The 22,572-nt window shown below is 41.5% G+C and overlaps 1 protein-coding gene across 6 annotated transcripts in view; it reads left to right on the top strand.

Annotated features, from left to right (window-relative positions):
- Positions 1–22,572, top strand: part of NPHP3 (nephrocystin 3) — a 96,895-nt gene that overhangs the window by 2,841 nt on the left and 71,482 nt on the right. For all 6 annotated transcript variants that reach the window (XM_032235160.1, XM_032235159.1, XM_032235158.1 and 3 more), the window contains exons 4-6: positions 1,747–1,899; positions 3,560–3,693; positions 16,950–17,107. In XM_032235160.1, the coding sequence (XP_032091051.1) occupies positions 1,747–1,899; positions 3,560–3,693; positions 16,950–17,107 (445 nt within the window). The remainder of the gene's footprint in view (positions 1–1,746; positions 1,900–3,559; positions 3,694–16,949; positions 17,108–22,572) is intronic.

Raw genomic sequence — 22,572 nt, 5'->3', positions numbered from 1 at the left:
TTTGTCCCTATTTTTAGGGCTTTATAGTCAGCAATGAAAAACAAATATACTTTTTAGGGCGTTTGAAACATGCTCTTTCTAATTAGAGTGATTTAAGACTTTCCAGGAGATCCTTTTTTGTAAAATCATGCTGAAAATACTCTATTTTTGGCATTTTTACAAAAACGGTCAACTTTACACTCACTTTACACTTTACATTTGTGAACTATTAGAAAGCAGTAGGGGAATGAAATTTTGTGTTTGAAAACTTTGTATTGCTAAGTTATTACACACAAAGTTTCACGTTTCACGTACCTTTCCTTCCAGAGATATAAAAAGCCAAACTTTAACCTTTTTTCGAGCCACAGTCATTTTCAGCCAACTTTGCCCTAAATTATCTCGATGGAGATTGCTGATGAGATTTTTTTTATTATTTTGTTTAATAGAGCACAAAAAGTTTTACAAGTTGGCCAAGTTTTGTTTCTCTCAACAAAACATTGCCGGAGATGTTATGTCTCAAAGTTGCTGGAACCTCAGAGTCATACTGTAGAAGGCTGTGGTATGGGGTCAAACAAATGACTTTTATCTCCACAAGTATTGCATTGGCAGACGTAACACTTTACCAATATTCATTGGGGACGTATGTGCATGTTCACACAAACTTTCATCGAAATCCATGATGGTCGAGCGGGGAACCCTGGACCACTTGACATGGAATGACCCATAAAATACAATTTAAAACCTCCCTTAAGAATTGATGCTTCTTAATGTTTTAAACAAGGATTCTTCAATTTCTCCTATTTTCAAATAGTGACTTCTTCCCTCCTTTCCCTTTAAAATATCATGTCAATTGAATTTTCTTAATGCAAAGGCAGTACCTGGATCTGGCGATATCATTTTTTTAAAGATTGAAAACTGAACAAAGAAACTTGACAGTAATATAAAAGTAGGTTATCATTAAAGTCCAGGAAGATTTGTAGAGTTACCAGTTCTAGCCCATAACTCCGGAATTTCCTAAAGTACTTGGTCATCCATTTAAATTTTAATCAGCTTTGGTCCAGTTTAGGGTTTTCAATCCTATTCTGATTTCCTGATTAGTAAGAATATTTGAGGCAGGAGAATAAGGCTTCTACCCCTTTTCATAATATTCTGAAAACTGCAACTACCACCACCACCACCATAATAATAATATATTTACAATAGATGAACATTTTTGTATATTGCACCTTCAAGCCAAAGTACATTTTACAGTGACATGTGTCAGTGTATAAGAAATTATAAACTGGGATAGCCATAATAACAAGTCAGCCAATGGGAACTGTTTTGTGACTAAGAAACAGGATATGTTGTGAGGCATGGGAGATGGCTCGGAGCCTGGGTGTGGCTTAGCTTAACTGGTCTGTATATAAGAGTTAGTTTGTTCTTGGATGATTGCTTCTGTGCTTCTGTGATTTCTGGTTCTAACTTCTGTTTCTTGTTCTTGTACTTGCTACCACATTTCAAGAGCTGCATGGGTATTGTATACATGCATTGTGTTTTATATTATTGTATATAAACAAGTTCATTCTATAAATGAATCCTGCTGAATTAGTTACTTGTGTGCTGGTTGGATAGCTGCAAAATCTGATAGCATATTCTTTAATTACAGCTCTATTTGTTTCCTTTCAAAAAACTCCCTTTGCTTTCCTGTTTTTTGCTTCTGAAGAATAATTGTATTTCTGATTAAATTAAATGTACTGAATTGGCATTTGTTTTCTTCATTTTAAGCTGCTGGGACTCAGACAGAATATTGGATGGGAGGAGCCTTGGCAAGCGAGCCTTCCATGGGCAGCATGATGCAACTTCAGCAGTCTTTTAGAGGACCTGAGTTTGCGCATAGTTCCATAGATGTGGAAGGGCCATTTGCCAATGTCAGTAGAGGTAAGCATTTGTTGCACCTTGAAGCAAGAATGAGAGTAACAACAATAAATCCTACTAGCCCAAGCCTAAATGTAAAGTTCTAGGGTAAAAACTTGTGGAGTGTGGAGCTGGACTTCAAAATATGTAGGGCTTCATCTGCAAAGGTATTTAGAGTTTCATCACTGTTTCCTATTGGTGAAGAATTGATATTGTATGAACCTGCTTTCTGTATTAGATCAAATCTTTCTTTATAAATGACTAGCAATGCCAACTAAAATATAATCTGCTGACATAAGTTGTTTTTCTTTTATATGTTAAATGAGTGCTCAATTATTATTTTTCTTTCTAAAGTAGTGTGTCTGTGAAGTTCATTTCTTTTTAAGCATAGTATCATTTTGTCAATAATTGGCACAGGTGTTTTCATCCTTCTCTTGTCTTTTAAGGTGATCTTTGTTTTAAGGCATATGTATGAAATATTAAACCTGCAATGAATAAAATTTGATAAATAGAAAGGAATCTCAACCCAGCATAAGCCATAGCAAGTTTTTTGATCAATAATTCTGATCTGTGCATTTAGCTCTAATAATTATTAAATTTAGCTGTGCTTACACAAATGGAAATAATTTTCTTACAAGTAAAGCAAATATTTGATAATATGTATGTAACAAGCAAAAAACATTTTTAGAGGAAATCTTTTAGAAGATACAGCTTTTGTCACTTTTTTAGCAGCAGCATTTAGTGTGGAGAATGTGAGAAATGAGCCAAGAGATCCAGCTAACCAATAGAAGAGTGCAATGAAAGCTATCTAATCAGCATCTCAGTGTCTGAGCTAATTCTGGCTATGAAGTAATAAAAATCTCCTTTGCTCTCACATACTTAACAAAAAAGAAATTGCTAGCATTTTCCCATGTACATTTATTTGTAATGTTTGCAAAAGAACATCTGAGATTGCTATAATATCGTTAAGACGAACCTCTGGCACACGTGCCCAAAGGGTCATGGCACATGCGGTGTCGCCTATTCCTTTTCTAGGTTTCTGGCACACATTCACATGCGATGATCAGCTGGCCTTTTGTGTGCGTCAATTCCGGAAACCGGAAGAGCTGGTCTTCCATTTTCTGGTGTGAGCATGCATGCCGGCCAGCTGATCAGTGGCCACTGTGCATGCGGACACTGCAAACTGGAAGTTCATGCACATGTCCCCAGGCCAGTTCTTCTTCTTGGTCACGGCCCAGATGAGCGTGTGCATATGTGCGAAGTGCATATGTGCATGAAATGCTCTCTTTTTGGCACTCTGTGTTTCCCATGCGCGTTCCCTTTTCGGCACTCAATGCTAAAAAGTTTTGCCATCACTGCTATAATAGGAATTATGTGACAGAAGATTAACTGAAAATGTGTCAAAAAAAGCACTGAAATTTTCTAAAGCTTGTTGCCCTTGCCTCTATGAGCTGTGAACGTGAAATGACAACATTTCAGCAATTTCGCGAACACTTTCCCCAGTTGCTGTGACAGTATGTTGTTATGGCAGCTGAATTGGAAGAAGAGGAAGCAAATTCCAAGCAGTTTAATACAAATAGAAAAGGATGAATTGTGGGAACGGGACATGGAATTTCCATGAGTGATTGGTAATGATGAGAGGAGAAAGTTTGGCTTGATGTTCTTTATCCTTTGTTCTTTACAGATGATTGGGATGCAGCTGTTGCCAGTTTATTGCAAGTCACTCCTTTGTTTTCCCACTCTTTATGGAGTAACACAGTAAGAGTGTATCTCATTAACACTGAAGAGACTCAGTTGGAAGTAGACATTTTCATAAAGGTAAGAAAAACTGCACTGCACAATATGCTACTGATTGTTATATCTGTCTTTATTGTCTCACATTCTTGTGACAGAAACCTACATATGCAGTTTTCTTCATATGGATGAGTAACTAGCCTAATTTTATAGAATTCAGTGGAAGAGATAAAGTTCAGTATGAGAGCATGGGTTTTTTTTGAATAAGATTTAAAATTAATTATTGGAATTTTCTAATATAAAAATCTGGGTGGAATAATATTATGGACAAGACTTCTGTCTGAAGACTTAGACAGCCATTGTCTGTTAAATAAATCTAGATACAGAACTTTTCTTAGATAAAATGTTAAATGGATGTTTTTAGATTTATGACACAATGGTATCTAATGTGATACAGTGAATCATTTCAATGGAAAAATACAGACTTTATTCTCTATATATATACATTGAATTAGTAGCTGGTTCTATAATGCTGTAACATTAATTTGGATTTGACTTTGCTGAATATGAGAATTCCCACTCAATTACCGTATTTTTCGGAATATAAGACTGACTTTTTCCCTCTAGAAAAGAGGGTGAAAATCTGGGTGCAGATTCATTTATACAATGAATACAGCATTTTTGGCCTCCTAAGACCCCGCCCCTTTCACAAAAATGGACGTGCAGAGGGTTTGGGAGGCCTGCAAAGTATTCCTGTGGACTGGGGAGGGCAGAAAACGAGTGAAAAATGGGCTGCTTTTTGCTCATTTTTGCCCCCCTGTCAGCCCCCAGGAGCACTCTACAAGCCTCCTGAAGGCTATGCATGCCATTTTCTTTGGCAATACCGGGGCCATTTTTGCAAAAAACGGTCTGGTTTTTGCTCATTTTTGCCCCCCCCCCCCAGCCCCCAGGAGCACACTACAAACCTCCAAAATGCTATGCATGTCCTTTTTTTTTGGCAAAAACGGGCCCATTTTTTTGCTCATTTTTGCCCTTTCCAGCCCCAATGTGCACTTTGCGCGCTTTTCAAACTCTCTGCATGCCTTGTTTTCACAAAAAAATGAGGCATGCAGAAGATTTGGGAGGTCTGCAGAGTGCAAAAACCTTTTTTTTTTTTAATTTACCTCTTCAAAATCTTGGTGCGTCTTATACTTCGAAAAATATGGAAATCAAAGACTTTAGTTATATTTTGTCTCCATTCCACCCTAATCTATTAATGGCAGCCTTACCTGCGGCTGATATTTTTTTTAATATCATTTTTAATTTTTCTTCAAATTACGTGTTAATATAGCAGTAGCAATAGCACATAGATTTATATACTACTTCAGAGTGCTTTACAGCCCTTTCTAAGTGGTTTACAGAGTCAGCATATTGCCCCCAACAATCTAGGTCCTCATTTTACCTACCTCGGAAGGATGGAAGGCTGAGTCAATCTTGAGCTGGTGAGATCCGAACTGCCTTCTAACCACTGTGGCTCATATATAAGATTTGTGGATGTATTTTATAGAGAAATATTTCCAAATGTCATTAACATTGATTGATTGTGTAAATCATAGGCCACATCTGTAGCAGGAAAAATATTCTCTGTCATGTATCCTGGTCCCAAATGGATCTATACTCCCAAATGTTTTCCTTTATTATCAAACCACTTATCAGAAAGTCTTTTCAAATTACAAGGTCTGGTCATAAATCTCTTCCTTCAGCTCCTTTGTAAATTTGAACAGTCATTGAATGGTCATAACTCAAGACCTACCTATATTATAAAAACATTGTTGCATTGAGGCAACCTCTTTGGGGAGTTTCTTGACCCCATCTTGGAGGACAAAGATAAAAGGAAGCTGTTACCCCTCACTCAGAGGCAAGCGAAACATAGGCCCTCGCCTTATTTTCGCAGGCAGTCTTTCAGGCCACGGACTAAGGTTTCTGTACTTCCCAGTTTCAGCACCAATACACCCAGGGAGGCGACTGCCCTCAGGATAGGCAATCCTTTCTAGACAGGGGTAGACAGCAATCCTACTCCTGGACATTTCGAGGTCAACTAGCAGAGCCTACCACAGGAGTAAGTGACTCCCTTTGCAGCCCTCCCATTGGTGGACATTTAAAGTCTTTGCCGATCAATGGGAGACAATGACCATGAACGTGTGGGTCCATCAGACAGTATGGTTAGGTCTCACCCTACTATTCATTTCCAATCCCCCAAGACGTTTCATTCAATGCCCTACTCCCAGCTGTCCCTCCAAAAGAGACCTTCTAGAGGCCAAAATTCAACATCTCTTACACATCAGGGCAATTGAGCCAGTATCACCAGGGCAAGAAAGCCTAGGGTTTTACTCCATCCTCTTTCTAGTCCCAAAGAATTCGGAAGGGTGAATAACAATCCTAGGCTTAAAGAAACTCAACATCCACCTTGCATACAAATGCTTCAAGATGCAATCCATCCAATCCATCTTGGGTTGCATCTGAGAGAGAGATCTTTTAACATCCATAGATCTCAAAGAAGCATACCTTGATGTTCCCATTTGCCCATCGCACAGAAGGTTCCTTAGGTTTTGCTACGCAGGTCACCGCTTCTAATACAAGGCCCTGCCCTTCAGCCTCTTCTCAGCTCCCAGAACAAGGTTCTAGCAGTGGTCATCACAGATCTCAGGTCAAGACCCGTGAGGATACAGGGCTACTTGGATGACATCCTCATCCAATCATCGTCCACTCAGCAGACACAGTAGGATTTATGCATCACACTCCAGTTCCTACACAATCATGGATTCTTCTTACATTGGGAAAAGAGCACCCTGATAGAGCAACCTGCTCTATCTAGGAGCCATCATAGACGCAAAGTCTTCCTCTCTCCTGAACGTCGCTCCAGCATAAGGTCGCTGGTATATCAAATCCGGATTCTGAAGTCAGTGCCGTTGATTCTTCTTTCCCAACTGTTGGGGGAAATGATTTTGTGCATTGCAATCATCCATTGGGCACAATTGCAAACCAGATCATTACGATGGTTCCTATTACTGCATCAGAGCTCCGGTAGGAGCAGCTCCAACTCCCCAGTTCAGGTTCTGCTGAAAGTCCTCTGCTCCATCTTCTGGTGGACCTCCCTGGAGAAGGGGTGTCTCTTCAAGGAACCCAACAGAGTGACCATAACATCAGATGCGTGAAGCAGAGAAGCTAGGGCTCTGGATGGAGCGCAATCTCCTCTCCATAAGGCAGAGCATATCTCTGGAACAGCCAACATCCTGGTGGACTGGTTGAGAAAATCGACCATCGATCACTCAGAATAGTGTCTTCATCCAGACTTGTTCCAGCGCCTGTTGGAAAGGTTCGGCCAGCCCACAGTGGGCCTGTTGCAAGTCCACAGGGGCAGAGGGTGCCAACGCGCTCCGCAGCCCTTGGCCTCAGGGGCTCCTCTATGCCTTTCCTCCTCTTCCCCTCATTCCGAGGGTTATCAGGAAGGTGCTCCTGAGTGGGTGGAGGTTCTCCTTGTCGTCGTCCCCCCCACTGGCCTAGACGCTCCTAGTACATAGACCTGGTCAATCTCTCAGCGTCACAGCCCTGAAGAATTCCCCCGGACAGGGTCTCTCTCAGCCAAGGGTCACTGGTTCATACACATCCCCAGTGGCTCCAGTGACTGTTGGGCACTTGAGAGGGACATTCTGAGGGGCTAGTTCTCTGGGAAGGTCATCTGGACTATTCAGGCATCCAGACACCAATCAACCAACCGGATTTACAATGTGACCTGGGTCGCCTTCTGCAGGTGGTGCACTAGGGGACACCTTGACCTATCTTTGGTGTCTGTACCACAGCTCCTGGACTTCCCCCAGGATTGGATACACAGGGGTAGCACCCAACACTCTTAGATGGCAGGCATCTGCTTTGTCTATGATTTTGACCAGTGATGACAGACATCCCATTTCTCATCATCTGAGGCTGTGCAGTTTCCTGAAGGATGTAGCAAACCTAAGACCCCCTATGGTGCATCCTTATCCCACATGGGACCTTTCCATTGTCCTGAATGAGCTCAGCTCAGCACCGTTTGAACTACTGCATTCTATCAGTCTTTGGCTACTTCCCTTTTAAGGTGGCCTTCCTCATAGCCGTGACTTCGGCTAGGGGGATTTCAGTGCTAGGGGCCCTGTCAGTCAGAAGGATCTGTGCATTTTCAGGCCCAACACAGTCACCCTGTGTCTAGATCCGTCATTCAACCTGAAGGTGAACTCATGATTTCACAGGGCACAAGAGATAGTTTTGCCGGATTTTTCCCCGAAAGCCAACCACTCCCTTGAAAGGCAGGGGTATACTTTAGATATTCGGAGGGGGCTCCATTGATATATCAAGAGGACAACATCCTTCCAACGGACAGAATTGCTCTTCATTTCCTTTCAGCCAAACCTCCATGGGAAAAAAGGTGCCCCTCCTCTACCATCGGGCACTGGCTGAGGGCTTGCATAGCAATGGCTTACGAGCACCAAGCTTGTCCTGTTCTGAGACATTTTACAGTCCATTTAACTCTCAGCGCAGCTACATTGATGACTTGGCCTCTGGCCTCTGGAGGAAATTTGCAAGGCAGCTACCTGGGCTTCACCATCGCCACTTGTCAGAAATTACTAATTACTAATAATGGACTTATTTGCCTCGCCGGAAGCGCGTTGTTTGGTCGACGAGTGCTACAGAGGGTTCAGAGCAGATCCTGAACCAGTCGGCTTCCCTCCCTTGAGACACTAAGCTTGGATATGTCCTATGCTTGGATTTTCCAAGCAGTGCACAGGAGAAAGACCGTTGGTCTTATCTGAATGCTTGTTCTCTGTGTGCTGCAGGAGAATCCAACCTACCCTGTTTGACTTTGGTCCAGTGTCAGGGTGTGACCAGCATCTTCAAGATCAGTGTCTTTAGGGTCTACGCTTTCGTTGAAAAACTGGAAGTAGTTAAGCAGAGGAGATGTGGCCAAAGCTTTTTCTCAGTCTCTAGGCAATTAGACAGAAGTTAACCCATGCTTGGATTCTCCCATTTTAAAGTTCAATAAGTAATTATAAGTTTTTTAAAATTAATTTATTATCTGTCCCTAGAAATATCTGATCTAATTCTAGGGGTTCCTTGTAAAATCCATATATTTCTGCATCTTTCTTGTGTCTCATTTATATTTGCATGTGTGGCCACCAGGCCATATCAATTCCTTGATTTTTTAGTTTCTGTTTTGATTTTAAGTACCCCTATTCTATTAGGATATCTTTGTACTTTACAATTTCTAGTTTTAGAACATTAGGATATATTAACACTTTCATCATGGATAGCCAGACCAGTATTTTCATAGAATGATTCTTTTTGATTTTTTCCCTTGCTTAAATCAGAGCATTCCTGATATAATGCCTTTGGAAGTATCTGTGTATTTTAATTTTTCTATACCATACAAATGTGTGCCATCCCAATTGTAAGTCATGTCCTTCTAGAGTCAATATTCTTTTGTTCTTCAGATTTATCCACTCCTTCACCCATGTGAGCACAGAGGCTTGGTAGTGCAGTTCCCAGTCTGGTAGTCCAACACACATACACACACCTTTATTTTTGATGTCTTGTAGAATTTTCAGTTTGATTCTTGGTTTTTTGCCTTGCCAGACTAACTTAGAATCAATTTGTTTAAGTCCTCAAAGAGCTTTTTCCCTAGTTTTGTTGGGGTTGGTTGAAATAAAAATAAGAATTTCGGTTGGATATTCATTTTTATTGTGGCTATCCTTCTGATTAACGACAATTGTAGGTTTCTCCACTTTTCCAAATCTGTCCTTATTTGTTCTAATAATTTAATGTAGTCTTCTTTGATAGTTATCCATCTTGCTGTTAACCAAATTCCCAAGTATTTAACTTTTTTAGTTATCTGTATGTCCATCTTTTCCGTCAGTTCATTTTTCTGTTTGTTTGTAAGATTCCTTGTCAAAATCTTAGCCTTTTCCTTAATTATTTTTAGTCCTGCCACCTCACCAAAGTCTTCTATTCTTTTTATTAATTTGGGTCCCGTTTCTAGGGATTCCTCCAAAATGAATACTAAGTTGTCTGTGAATGCTTGTATTTAATAGTGTTCTTTTTTAATTTCCAAACCTTTTATTTTTGGATCTCGTCTGATCTTTCTAAGCAGCCTTCCAGGGTTGGTATGAATAACAGAGGAGATAATGGACATCCTTGCCTTGTGCCTTTACTTATGCTAAAATTTTCTATTAACTCCCCAGTTTACTATCATTTTTGCCGTTTGTTTGGAATATATTGTTGGATCTTATTTACAAAGTTTTCACCAAAGTCCATACCTTTCAATTGTATTGTCATAAACTGCCAGCTAATATTATCAAAGGCTTTTTGCACATCCAAGTAAATCAATGCTAGCTGTTTTTCCGAATGGGCTTTGTAATATTCCAATACATTCAAGATAATCCTCATATTATTTTTTAGATGTCTTTTAGACAGGAAACCATTCTGGTCAGGATGTCTAAATTTGTTTAAGAATCTTCTTAATCTCTTCGAAGTTATAGAGACAAATATTTCATAGTCTACATTTAATAATGATAATGGTCTGTAGTTTTTTTATCTGTTGGGGATCTGTATCTTCTTTTGGTATTAATGTAATATATGCTTCTGTCCATGTTTTTGGAAGCTTGGTCTTGGTAGTGCTTCATTATAGATCTCCACCATTGACAATTGTAATATCTCTTGTAGATTTTTATACAGTTCTGCCGGAAGCCCATCTGGTCCAGGTGTTTTATTGTTTTATTGTCTTTTAATTGCTTCTCTTATTTCAATTGTCATTATTCTTTTGTTTAACATTGCTCTCACTATGCCTGGTAATTTCGGTAGACCAGCCTTTTCCAAATGTTGTTTTATTGTGTCTTCTGCCATTTTTTTTTTTTACTGTAACGTTTCCTAAAAAAATTCTGGATTATTTTCTTTTTGTCCTCATTGTGGTGATGAAGCATCCCCTTCTTGTTCATCAGTTTGTATATCATTTCCTTCTCTTTCTCTTTTTTCAATTTGTATGCTAGCCATATACCTGGCTTATTTGCATTTTTAAAAAAAATTGTTTTGTCATTTTAACTTTTGTGCCATCCTGTACTATTAGATTCAGTTTATGTTTTATTAGATCATTTTTTTTCTTTTATCTTATTTTTTGGGAGGTCATTCTGCAATTCTGTCTCCAATTTTTTAAACTCTTCCTGTGGTGTATTTTGCTGTTGTTTCCTTTTTTACTTTTTCTTGCTATATATGTTATCGTTAACCCTCAAATGTATGCTTTTGCTGTGTCTCAAACAATTTGCAGTGATGTTTCTTCTTTTCTATTTTCTTTGAAGAAAAATTCCATTTCCTTTCCCATCAGTTGTGTAAATTCCTTGTCTTTTAAAATAGCTTGATTTGTTGTCCATCTCAGTTTCTTCCTTTGTCCCTTCCATGTAACTTTTACGGGGTTGTGTTGTTTTTTTAATATGCACTTCCTGAAGACAAATTATATCCAATTTTAATCTTTGTAGTTTTGTGAAGATTTTTTTCCTTTTCATGGGGGAATTCAATCCATTTATGTTAATGGATAGCATCTTTATTTCTTCTTCCATCTTTTCATTTGTATAGGTCTTATCCTTCTAGAGTTCTTACGTCTCTCTGTCATTTTATTTTTGCACCTTCTCGTTCTGCCCACTCATTTTTTCACCTTCTCTCTTTCTTCTTGATCTAGGGCTTTTCCTTCTATTTATATTTCCTCTTGACTTTTACTTTATATCTCCCCTCTGCTCTTCATTTGCAGTAAAATGGTGTTCAAAGAATTCACGTTCTTTATCTAGTATATCCAAGTTTTTTATCTTGTCAGGTAACCAGAATTCCTTCTGGTATCAGTCATCTAATTGGGACACAGTAGCTCAGTGGCTAAGGCGCTGAGCTTGTCGATCAGAAAGATCAGCAGTTTGGTGGTTCAAATCCCTAGTGCTGTGTAATGGAGTGAGCTCCTGTTACTTGTTCCAGCTTCTGCCAACCTAGCAGTTGGAAAGCATATAAACATGCAAGTAGAAAAATAGGAACCACATTTAGTGGGAAGGTAATAGCATTCTTTGCGTTTAGTCATGTCAGCCACATGACCACAGAGACGTCTTCAGACAGCGCTGGCTCTTTGGCTTAGAAATGGAGATGAGCGCCGCCCCCTAGAGTCAGGAACGACTAGCACATATGTGCGAGGGGAACCTTTACCTTTATCAGCCACCTTATATTTGATCAGTTGTCCCATCAAAAATTGGTATTGTCTCCTCTGCTCTTGAAGTCTCCTGGGGATCTATTTTAAAGTCGTGATTTATCTCCCTTTATATTCCAAGGGTTCCTCTCTAGTTCTTTTATAAATTTCATCTCTCAATGTCTTTTTAGTAAACAGTTCTGTCATCCTCTTTCTCCAAAGAGGTCTTCCTCTTTCTCTTCCACGATATTCTGAAATCTTAAATAATAAGCCGCCTTTTCCATCTCCGTCTCTTCTAATTCTCTGTTGGCTGTGATAGTTTTTGGTCCATTTTTTCCTGTTTGCTCAGCCTTTATTTCTATTTTCTGTATCCTCTGTTCATTCTTCACTATCATTTGCTGAAAATTCCCTATCTTTTCATCCATCTTCCCGTGTATCTCCCTTCATCCTCCCCCATTTCATTTTTAATCTCATCATGATTTTATGACCTAGCTTCCTGACCTTTGTCATTGTTTCTTGGATTGATAGTAGTCTCTTGTGTACTCTGAATGGAACCTGTTTTCTCCATACCTAACATACTTTCTATTGATCTTTAATTGTATGGGCTTGATGTTGCTGATGCTGTAGATGCCGCATTCTTTCCTTGTCATCCCTAATATTTAGCAATAAGCTTGTCAAGGTGGGGAAGACAAAAAGGTTATATCTATACAGAAAAAAACTATTTCCCACACCCCCAGATTTACCTCCTTCAATTCTCTGCTATTGTATCTATAAAGATATAACCACAATCTTAAGATTTCCAATCACCACCATTTAACAAATGTGTGTGTGTGTGTATACATACACATACACACACACACACACACACACACACATATATTCGTAGATTTTCACGGGTGTAGATATGCTGGTCTTGTTGTATTTGTGTCTTTTCCCGTGTAACATTGAGATTGTCTTGGCAACGTTTCGGCGAGGTCTCACTCGCCATTTTCAGGCTGGCCTGAAGCACAAATAAAACACAAATATAACAAAGGCAACAGTAAAAATATTGGGTTTCTGTCGTGATGGACTCTTGTGACAAGCCGATTGACAGAGAATGGAAGCAGTTAGCTTCCTCCCATAATTGGGGCATGACTTTAAATATATACCTTTCTCCCTGGCTCAGCTGATAACGGATCAGAGCCTGTGGCTTAATGGTTCGAATCCCAGTTGGGGTATGGCTAGCTGATGAGAGCTAAATAGCTTGAAATAGATCTATACTAGTCTCCCTTTATTTATTTATCAGCACAAATAAAAAAACAAAACAAAAAAAAATATAACAAAGGCAACAGTAAAAATATTGTGTTTCTGTCGTGATGGACTCTTGTGACGAGCCGATTGACAGATGATGGAAGCAGTTAGCTTCCTCCCATAATTGGGGCTTACCAGGGGTTGTAAAATCTAATAGATACTTTTCACCCTGGCTTCGCTGATAACGGATAAGAGCCTGTGGCCTAATGGCTAATAGGTCTGACTAGTATGTAATATAGCCCAGGTTCTAATCCCAGTGGGGGTATGGCTAGCTGACGAGAGCTAAGTAGCGTGAAATAGATCTATAGTAGTCTCCCTTTATTTATTTATCAGCACAAATAAAAAAATAAAAAAACAAACACAAATATAACAAAGGCAACAGTAAAAAATATTGGGTTTCTGTCGTGATGGACTCTTGTGACGAGCCGATTGACAGATGATGGAAGCAGTTAGCTTCCTCCCATAATTGGGGCTTACAAGGGGTTGTAAAATCATATATATATACTACTCCTGGAAACACCAAACCTGAAGTAGTCTGAAGCCGCCTGAAGATGACGAATGAGACTTCGTCGAAACGTCGCCAAGACATCTCCAATTCTACGCGGGAGAAAACCCGAACAACTAGAGACCTACATACTAACACCCGCGAAAACCTCAGAAAACATATATATATATATATATATATATATATATATATATATATATATATATATATATATATATATATATTTACCTCCAGCAATCAAATTTATAATCCACATAGGTCTGTCCACGTTGCTATTGTTATATTCCTTTTGCAAATTCTTTTAAGAATCAAAATATATAGTCAACCAAGGCCTCAAAACCCATCACATCACTGAGCTTTCCTTTCAGAGCAGTACCTAGATGAAAACACCATTTACAAGTTCATGAAGAATACTTTCCCTTCTTTCTACTTTCCCACAACACAAGATACTTGATGTCTTCACCAATTTTCTCTGGATATTTCAAAAGTCCGATAAGAACTCACAGGTTAGGCCTCCTCCAGGTGCCTTCTGCTGGACAATGCCGGCTGGTGACCATTCGGGGGAGAGCCTTTTCTGTTGCTGCTCCAGCTCTGTGGAACGAGTTACCAACAGAGATCTGGACCCTCCCCACCCTAGCGGCCTTCCAAAAAGCCACCAAAACCTGGCTGTTCCGGCAGGCCTGGGGTTGCTGACTCAAATCAGGTCAACCCCCAATTACACCGGATGTATGTTGTGTTTTTAAACTGTTTGTATTGTTTTATGTTCTCCCTCTGTATGTTATTTTATTTTATTCGTACTTGTAAGCCGCCCTAAGCCCCCCCCCCCCCCCAGGATTGGGTGGCATATAAACCCATTAAATTGTTAAATTGCTAAATTTTGGAGTATGAGTCTTTATAAATCTAACCACAGTCACTTCCTCTTCTTGCAATCTTCTGGACAGTAGATGGCACCCTTACTCTCTTTTAAATGCTCAGAAAGTCTAATAAGTATTAATGCATACAGGTGAAACACAAAAAATTAGAATATCGTGCAAAAGTTCATTTATTTCAGTAATGCAACTTAAAAGGTGAAACTAATATATGATAGACTCATTATATGCAAAGCAAGCTACTTCAAGCCGTGATTCGTCATAATTGTGATGAATTGTGATGATTATGGCTTACAGCTCATGAAAACCCCAAATCCACAATCCCAGAAAATTATAATATTGTGAAAAGATGCAATAGTCTAGGCTCAAAGTGTCTCACTCTAATCAGCTAATTAAGCCATAACACCTGCAAAGGGTTTCCAAGCCTTTAAATGGTCTCTCAGTCTGATGCAGTAGGAATCACAATCATGGGAAAGACTGCTGACCTGACAGCAGAAAACCATCATTGACACCCTTCATAAGGAGGGAAAGCCTCAAAGGGTAATTGCAAAAGAAGTTAGATGTTCCCAAAGTGCTGTATCAAACCACATTAATAGAAAGTTATGCGGAAGGGAAAAGTGTGAAAGAAAAAGGTGCACAAGCAGCAGGGATGACCGCAGCCTGGAGAGGATTGTCAGGAAAAGGCCATTCAAAAGTGTTGGGGATTTTCACAAGGAGTGAACTGAGGCTGGAGTCAGTGCATCAAGAGCCACCACACACAGACAGATCTTGGACATGGGCTTCAAATGTCGTATTCCTCTTGTCAGGCCGCTCCTGAACAACAAACAACACCAGAAGCGTCTTATCTGGGCTAAAGCAAAACAGACCTGGTCTTTTGCTCAGTGGTCCAAAGTCCTCTTTTCTGATGAGAGCAACTTTTGCATCTCATTTGGAAACCAAGAACCCAGAGTATGGAGGAAGAATGGAGAGGCACACACTGCAAGATGCTTGAAGTCCAGTGGGAAGTTTCCACAGTCTGTGTTGATTTGGGGAGCCATGTCATCTGCTGATGTTGGTCCACTGTGCTTCATTATTATGTTCAGGGTCAATGCAGCCATCTACCAAGAGATTTTGGAACACTTCATGCTTCCTTCCGCAGACGAGCTTTATGGGGATGTTGATTTCATTTTCTAGCAAGACTTGGCATCTGCCCACACTGCCAAAAACACCAAAACCTGTTTAAGACCATGGGATTACTGTGCTTGATTGGCCAGCAAACTCACCTGACCTGAGCCGCATAGATATTCTATGGGGCATTGCCAAGAGAAAGATGAGAGACATGAGACTGAACAACGCAGAGGAGGTGAAGGCTGCTATTGAAGCTTCTTGGTCTTTCGTAATATCTCAGCAGTGCCACAGGCTTCAATGCCAAGCTGCATTGACGCAGTAATTGCTGCAAAAGGGGCCCAAACCAAGTACTGAGTACATGTGCATGCTTATACTTTTTGGAGGTCCGATATTGTTCTATGTACAATCCTTGTTTTATTGATTGCATGTAATATTCTAATTTTCTGAGATGGTGGATTTGGGGTTTTCATAAGCTTTAAGCCATAATCATCACAATTATGACAAATCACGGCTTGAACTATCTTGCTTTGCATGTAATGAGTCTATCTCATATATTAGTTTCACCTTTTAAGTTGCATTACTGAAATAAATGAACTTTTGCACGATATTCAAATTTTTTGAGTTTTACCTGTATATTCCTACTAATCTTCCAATATTTAAAGTTTTTTCAAGGTAGTTGGTCTAGGCTTTAATTTAACTCAAGCTTAGTTCTTTTTTGATCATTTCTCCCATTATTTTCTGGATCTGTCAGTACATCTAAAAGCTTAGTTGTTGATATTTTCGGGAAGCAGATATCCTGCTCCACCTTTTTTTTTGAGTTCCACCTTTCACAAAATTTTGGTCTGAAATTGTAGTTTTCACTGTGTTTAAGTGGTAATGCTTATTTCTCTGGTTATAATCAGTATGTTTCATTTTGTAATTTGAATTTTGCTTTTGAATTTAGAGAAGTTTTGATTTTCTTCTATGAACTAATTTGAAGGACTTGCTATGGAAAAGGCATTTGGGGATGACAAATCATTATCAACTGCTGTTACTAAATTGCAAGGTTTCAGTATAAGCAGAATGAAAAAATTGGGACTTTTCCTAGATTCAGAGGAATTGTTAGGTTTAATTGTGGTATTACTACTTTGGGGAATAATTTGCAGTCAAAAGTAAGTATAATTTTTAGCTATAGTTTATATTAACCCCAGTTCATTATATATATGTATGTAATTTATTTAGCTTTGATTTATAATGATGTGCAAATTCAGTTTTCTGATTTGTAAACTGTGAAGATTTGCTTTATAGTTTATAGCTTAGCTTTATATGGGAAGCAGTTTGTATTTTATTTCTTCTTAAATTTCAGAAATACTCTCCAAAACTTCAGAAATATTGTGAGGCGATGGAGTATTTTTTTCAAGTTGTCTATTTTCCAGAAAATGAGAGTTGTCTACATGCTGTAAGAAAATGGGAAATTGAGAAAAGTTCTCTAACAATTTTGTTTTTACATTTAAATCTGCCAAGGTGAGTTAATAAAGCTAATATAAAGATTAAACAGAAATAGTAATTTTGAATGGTTTTTTGGGGAAGAAAAGTAGAAGAATATTTTAAAGGAAGGTATCCAGGTAAAAGAAAACATTATTGAATTACATTTCAAAATACATATGGAACATAGTTTTAAATATACTTAAATCATTTATATTTTCTGATAAAAGTCATTGCAATTTTTCTGAATATCAAGATCTATAGTAATGAAAACATGCAAACTTGTATTCTATAAATTTTAATAATTTCAAAGTGCATTTAGTTACTTGACTTTATATGTAGAAAGGACACCAAATGTAGTTTATAATAAGTGATTTTAAAATAATTTTATCTTAAAAGATTATTGAATGAAAACAAAATAATGAATAATAACGGAAGAGATGCTTTCCCCTAATCAAGCAAAGTTGTTCATATCAGAAATGAAGATTTAGTTGACTTCAGAATAGATTTGCTTGGAACATGTTCTCTATTTCCTAAAATGAGCATTAAGATTATCATTTATCATTTTTTTTAATCATTTTATTAAGCATTTATAGGCGCCCTTTTCCCTGAGGGGACTCAGGGCGGCTTACAATAATAGGGGAGGGGAGTGCAGGACAAGACACAAAAAGAAAATGTGAATAAAAATAATTAGCAATAAAAAACCCAACATTCATTCAACATTCAGGAGGGGCGAGAGTAAGGTCTTATCCCCAGGCCTGACGGGATAGCCAGATCTTGAGGGCTGTGCGGAAGGCCTGGACGGTGGTGAGGGTGCGGATCTCCACGGGGAGATTGTTCCATAGCGTCGGAGCTGCAACTGAGAAGGCTCTCCTCCGCGTAGTCGCCAGTCGGCACTGACTGGCGGATGGAATTCGGAGGAGGCCTACTCTATGTGATCTGATGGAACGGAGGGAGGTAATCGGCAGAAGGCGGTCTCTCAAATAGCCAGATCCACTACCATGGAGCGCTTTATAGATGGTAAGAAGGACCTTGAAGTGCACCCGGAGACCAACAGGTAGCCAGCGCAGCTCACAGAGGATTGGTGTTATGTGGGCGAACCGTGGTGCGCCCACAATCACTCGCGCGGCTGCATTTTGGACTAGCTGAAGTCGCCGGATGCTCTTCAAGGGCAGCCCCATGTAGAGCACATTGCAGTATTCCAGCCTAGAGATCACAAGGGCTCGAGTGACTGTTGTGAGGGCCTCCCGGTTCAGGTAGGGCCGCAACTGGCGCACCAGGCGAACCTGGGCAAATGCCCCCCTGGTCACAGCTGATAAATGGTGGTCAAAACTCAGCTGTGGGTCCAGGAGGACTCCCAAGTTGCGGACCCTGTCTGAGAGGTATAAATTTTGACCCCCCAGCCTGAGCGATGGAACGTCAGCCAAATTGTTGGGAGGAAAACACAATAGCCACTCAGTCTTGTCCGGGTTGAGTACCAGTTTGTTAGCTCTCATCCAGTCTTTAACAGCCTCAAGACCCTGGTTCATCACGTCCACCGCTTCATTGAGTTGGCACGGGGCGGACAGATACAACTGTGTATCGTCCGCGTATTGATGGTATTTTATCCCGTGCCTCCGAATGATCTCGCCCAGCGATTTCATGTATATGTTAAACAGCAGGGGGGATAAGACCAAACCCTGCGGCACCCCACAAGTTAGGGGCCTCAGGGACGATCTCTGCCCCCCCACCGACACCGACTGCGACCTGTCCGAGAGGTAGGAGGAGAACCACTGCAGAACAGTGCCGCCCACCCCCACCTCCCGCAGTCGTTGCAGAAGGATACCATGGTCGATGGTATCGAAAGCCGCTGAGAGGTCAAGGAGAACCAGGATGGACGCGTGGCCTCCATCTCTGGCTCTCCAGAGATCATCGGTCAATGCGACCAAAGCGGTTTCTGTGCTGTAACCGGGCCTGAAGCCTGACTGGAAGGGGTCAAGATAGTTAGCTTCCTCCAAGGTACGCTGAAGCTGGAAGGCCACCACCTTCTCCACAACCTTCCCCACAAAGGGGAGGTTGGAGACTGGACGGTAGTTATTAAGAACAGCTGGATCCAAGGACGGTTTCTTCAGGAGGGGTCTCACCACCGCCGTCTTAAGCGCGGTGGGGAAGTACCCCTCCCGAAGAGAGGCGGTAACAACCGCCTGGATCCAGCCTCGTGTCACCTCACTGCTGTTGGCAACCAGCCAGGAGGGACACGGGTCCAGTATACAGGTGGAGGCACTCACAGCTCGCATAGCCTTGTCCACATCCCCGGAGGCAACATCCTGAAACTCAACCCAGAGATGGTCTGCCAAGTCATTCCCTTGTGTCTCGGCTGGATCTGCGGGGGTGGAGTCCAGGTCCGACCGAAACCGAGCAACTTTGTCCGCCAAGAACTGAACATACTCCTCAGCCCTACCCTGTAAGGGGTCCCCCGTCTCCCTCCTATTTAGGAGGGAGCGGGTTATCCTAAACAGGGCGGCTGGGCGGGACTCGGCGGATGCTACCAAGGTGGCAATGTGTGTTCTCTTAGCTGTTCTTAATGCCCGGATGTACTCCTTGGTGCATGCTGTCAAAAGTGCTCGGTTCGGTTCGGACCTATCGGATCTCCACTGGTGCTCTAGGCGTCTCCTCCGGTGCTTTATCTCCCGGAGCTCCTCAGTGAACCAAGGAGGCCTCCGGGAACCGCTGACCCAGAGGGGCCGTAGTGGCGCAATCCGGTCCAGAGACTCTGACGCTGCCGAGTGCCAGGCAGCAGCAAGAGTCTCCGCCGAACTGTGGGCGAGAGTATCAGGAATAACCCCAAGCTCCGTCTGGAACCTTACAGGGTCCATAAGTCGCCTGGGGCGGAACCACCTGGTGGGTTCCTCCTCCCTACGGTGGGGGTTTGGCCTCCGGAAGTCTAGCCTCAGTAGGCAGTGGTCTGACCACGACGGGTATGATCTCATTACCCCTCAGACCAAGATCATAACTCCACTGCTCCGAGAGGAATACGAGGTCGAGTGTGTGACCCGCTGAGTGAGTCGGGCCTCGAATTATCTGGGTCAAGCCCATGGCTGTCATGGAAGCCATGAACTCCTGCGCCCCATCCGAGCGTTCACCGAGCGAAGGCAAGTTAAAGTCCCCCAGAACCATAAGCCTGGGGAACTCAACTGCCAGCTCGGCTACTGACTCGAGGAGCGAGGGGAGGGCTGCTGCAACGCAGTTGGGAGGCAGGTACGTTAGCAGCAGACCCACTTGACCCTTGAGGTCCAGCTTCACCAGTAGGGTCTCACACCCGACAAGCTCTGGAGCAGGGATCCTACGAGGTACTAAAGACTCTCGGACTACAATAGCCACACCGCCACCCCTTCCCTGGGCTCTCGGCTGGTGAAGCACCTGAAATCCGTCTGGGCACATCTCTACGAGGGGGACTCCTCCCTCCGTGCCCAGCCATGTCTCAGTAATACATGCCAGGTCTGCCCCCTCGTCTAAAATTAAATCCCGGACGAGGGGAGCCTTATGAACAACAGACCTGGCATTTAGCGACACCAGCCTGAGACCAGGGTCCTGATTGCTCGCGCCATCTGACCTCGGAGTGGGACTCATGTCTAGATTAGACATGTTCAGTCTTAGCCATGCACTCAAAACAGCAGGCAAACCCTGTCAAAATAAGTTTCTGCTATAACGACCCTTTCCATACAAGGAATCTGTATTCCATTTCATTTGTACTTGGCAACTGAGCTGATAAATGTTTAGCTAACCTGCAGTGTATCTGCTACTGCAACCCCCCATTCCCCGTTGTTTTTGTTTGCAATGATGCAGTTTTGCAGCTGCATGGCAGGAACTTTCGTGTCTTCTTCTCCTGGTTCCTGAACTTTAGTTTTCACAGAACTCTACTCAGAAGAGATTGGGCAACCATTTGTTTGAAATGGTATAGGACCATGGTGGTGAACCTATGGCACGTATGCCAGACATGGCATGCAGAACCCTCTCTGTGGGCACACATGCAGTCGCCCCAGCCCACTTCCAAAAGCGTTTTTTTTTTTTTTTTTTTTCAGCAATAGCAGTAGACTTATATACCGCTTCATAGGCCTTTCAGGCCTCTCTAAGCGGTTTACAGAGAGTCAGCATATTGCCCCCAACAATCTGGGTCCTCATTTTACCCACCTCGGAAGGATGGAAGGCTGAGTCAACCCTGAGCCGGTGAGATTTGAACCGCTGACCTGCTGATCTAGCAGTAGCCTGCAGTGCTGCATTTAACCACTGCGCCACCTTGGCTCTTTCTCCATCGTGTTTCACTCAAACAATTCCAACTTATCACTAAAGAAAAAGATCTCGCAAAATTGGAATTGATTGAGTGAACCTTTTCACTTGTGCATGTCACAATGTAGGAGGCGGGATCCCGTCCTCCTGAAGGCCATAACGATGCGGAGGCACAATGTGACCCTGTGTCGTCTCATGTCATCTCATCTCGGCAAATAAAAGCAGTTTCTTTTTCTGCAGAGCTGCCTGTGTTGGGATGCCCCGCCACTCCGCCAGCTAGCTGAGCTTAAGCGAGCTGCTCCCGGGCTCATTGGCCTACAGATATCAGATTCCCACCACCCAGCACCAATTCAGGGGTTCCTTCCCCCCCCCCCACAGGCGGGGGGGAGAGAGAGAAACAGAGGGAGGCAGAGAGAGATAGAGAACGAAGGAGGGAAAGAGAGAGAGAAAGAAAGAGAGGGGAGGGAAAGAGAGAGAGAAAGAAAGAAAGCAAAGGAGAGAGGGAAAAAGGAGGGAAAGAGAAATGATATTACAAAAGTTTTTCTTTTTTATTGTTGCTAAATGTAATATTTCAAAAGCAAAAAATAAAATGGAGTGGCATAAAAGGAGCATATCACAGTTTTCTTAGAACAATTAGCTGAACTCATTATTTTAGGTAGTAAAACCTCATTATTCAGATTAAATTGCCGTGTTCGCACTTTGCAATAAATAAGTGGGCTTTGGGTTGCAGTTTAGGCACTCGGGCCCTAAAAGGTTCATCACTGGTATAGGATTTCCAGCCTGAGCAGAGGGTTGGACTACTAGAAGATCTGCGAGATCTATTCCAACTCTGTTATTCTGTCATTCATACATTCTAAAGGAGAAAAGTAGCTTAATGAATTAATCACTTCATTTAGAAATATTTGGCACAGAACCAAAGCAGGGCTTGCCATCTTGTTAATTCTGCATTGTCCCTTTGCAGATGCAACTATACCTTTAGGGATACTGGGTTCCCTGGTTCTGTTCTTTTTGGTACAGAACCAGTTGACTTCAAAGTGCCAGATACCTGTTTTGATTTAGTTTTGCCTTGTAGATTGGAACGAGAATTTGGGTTTAGTTTCTGTCTCTTATAAAAGAAGTGAGAGAGTTTTGATGTTCCATTACAGACATTCTATCTTTATTCTCCCCCTCACAATCAATTTTCAGCATCTTATTAAGGTATTTATAGGCATTATTTACATTGCATCTCTTCCTCTTTT

This window comes from Thamnophis elegans, chromosome Z (assembly GCF_009769535.1).
Source record: "Thamnophis elegans isolate rThaEle1 chromosome Z, rThaEle1.pri, whole genome shotgun sequence".
NCBI classification, from domain to species: domain Eukaryota; kingdom Metazoa; phylum Chordata; class Lepidosauria; order Squamata; family Colubridae; genus Thamnophis; species Thamnophis elegans.
The sequence above is the reverse complement of the archived record's forward strand: the minus strand, read 5'-3'. Positions and strand labels throughout refer to the sequence as shown.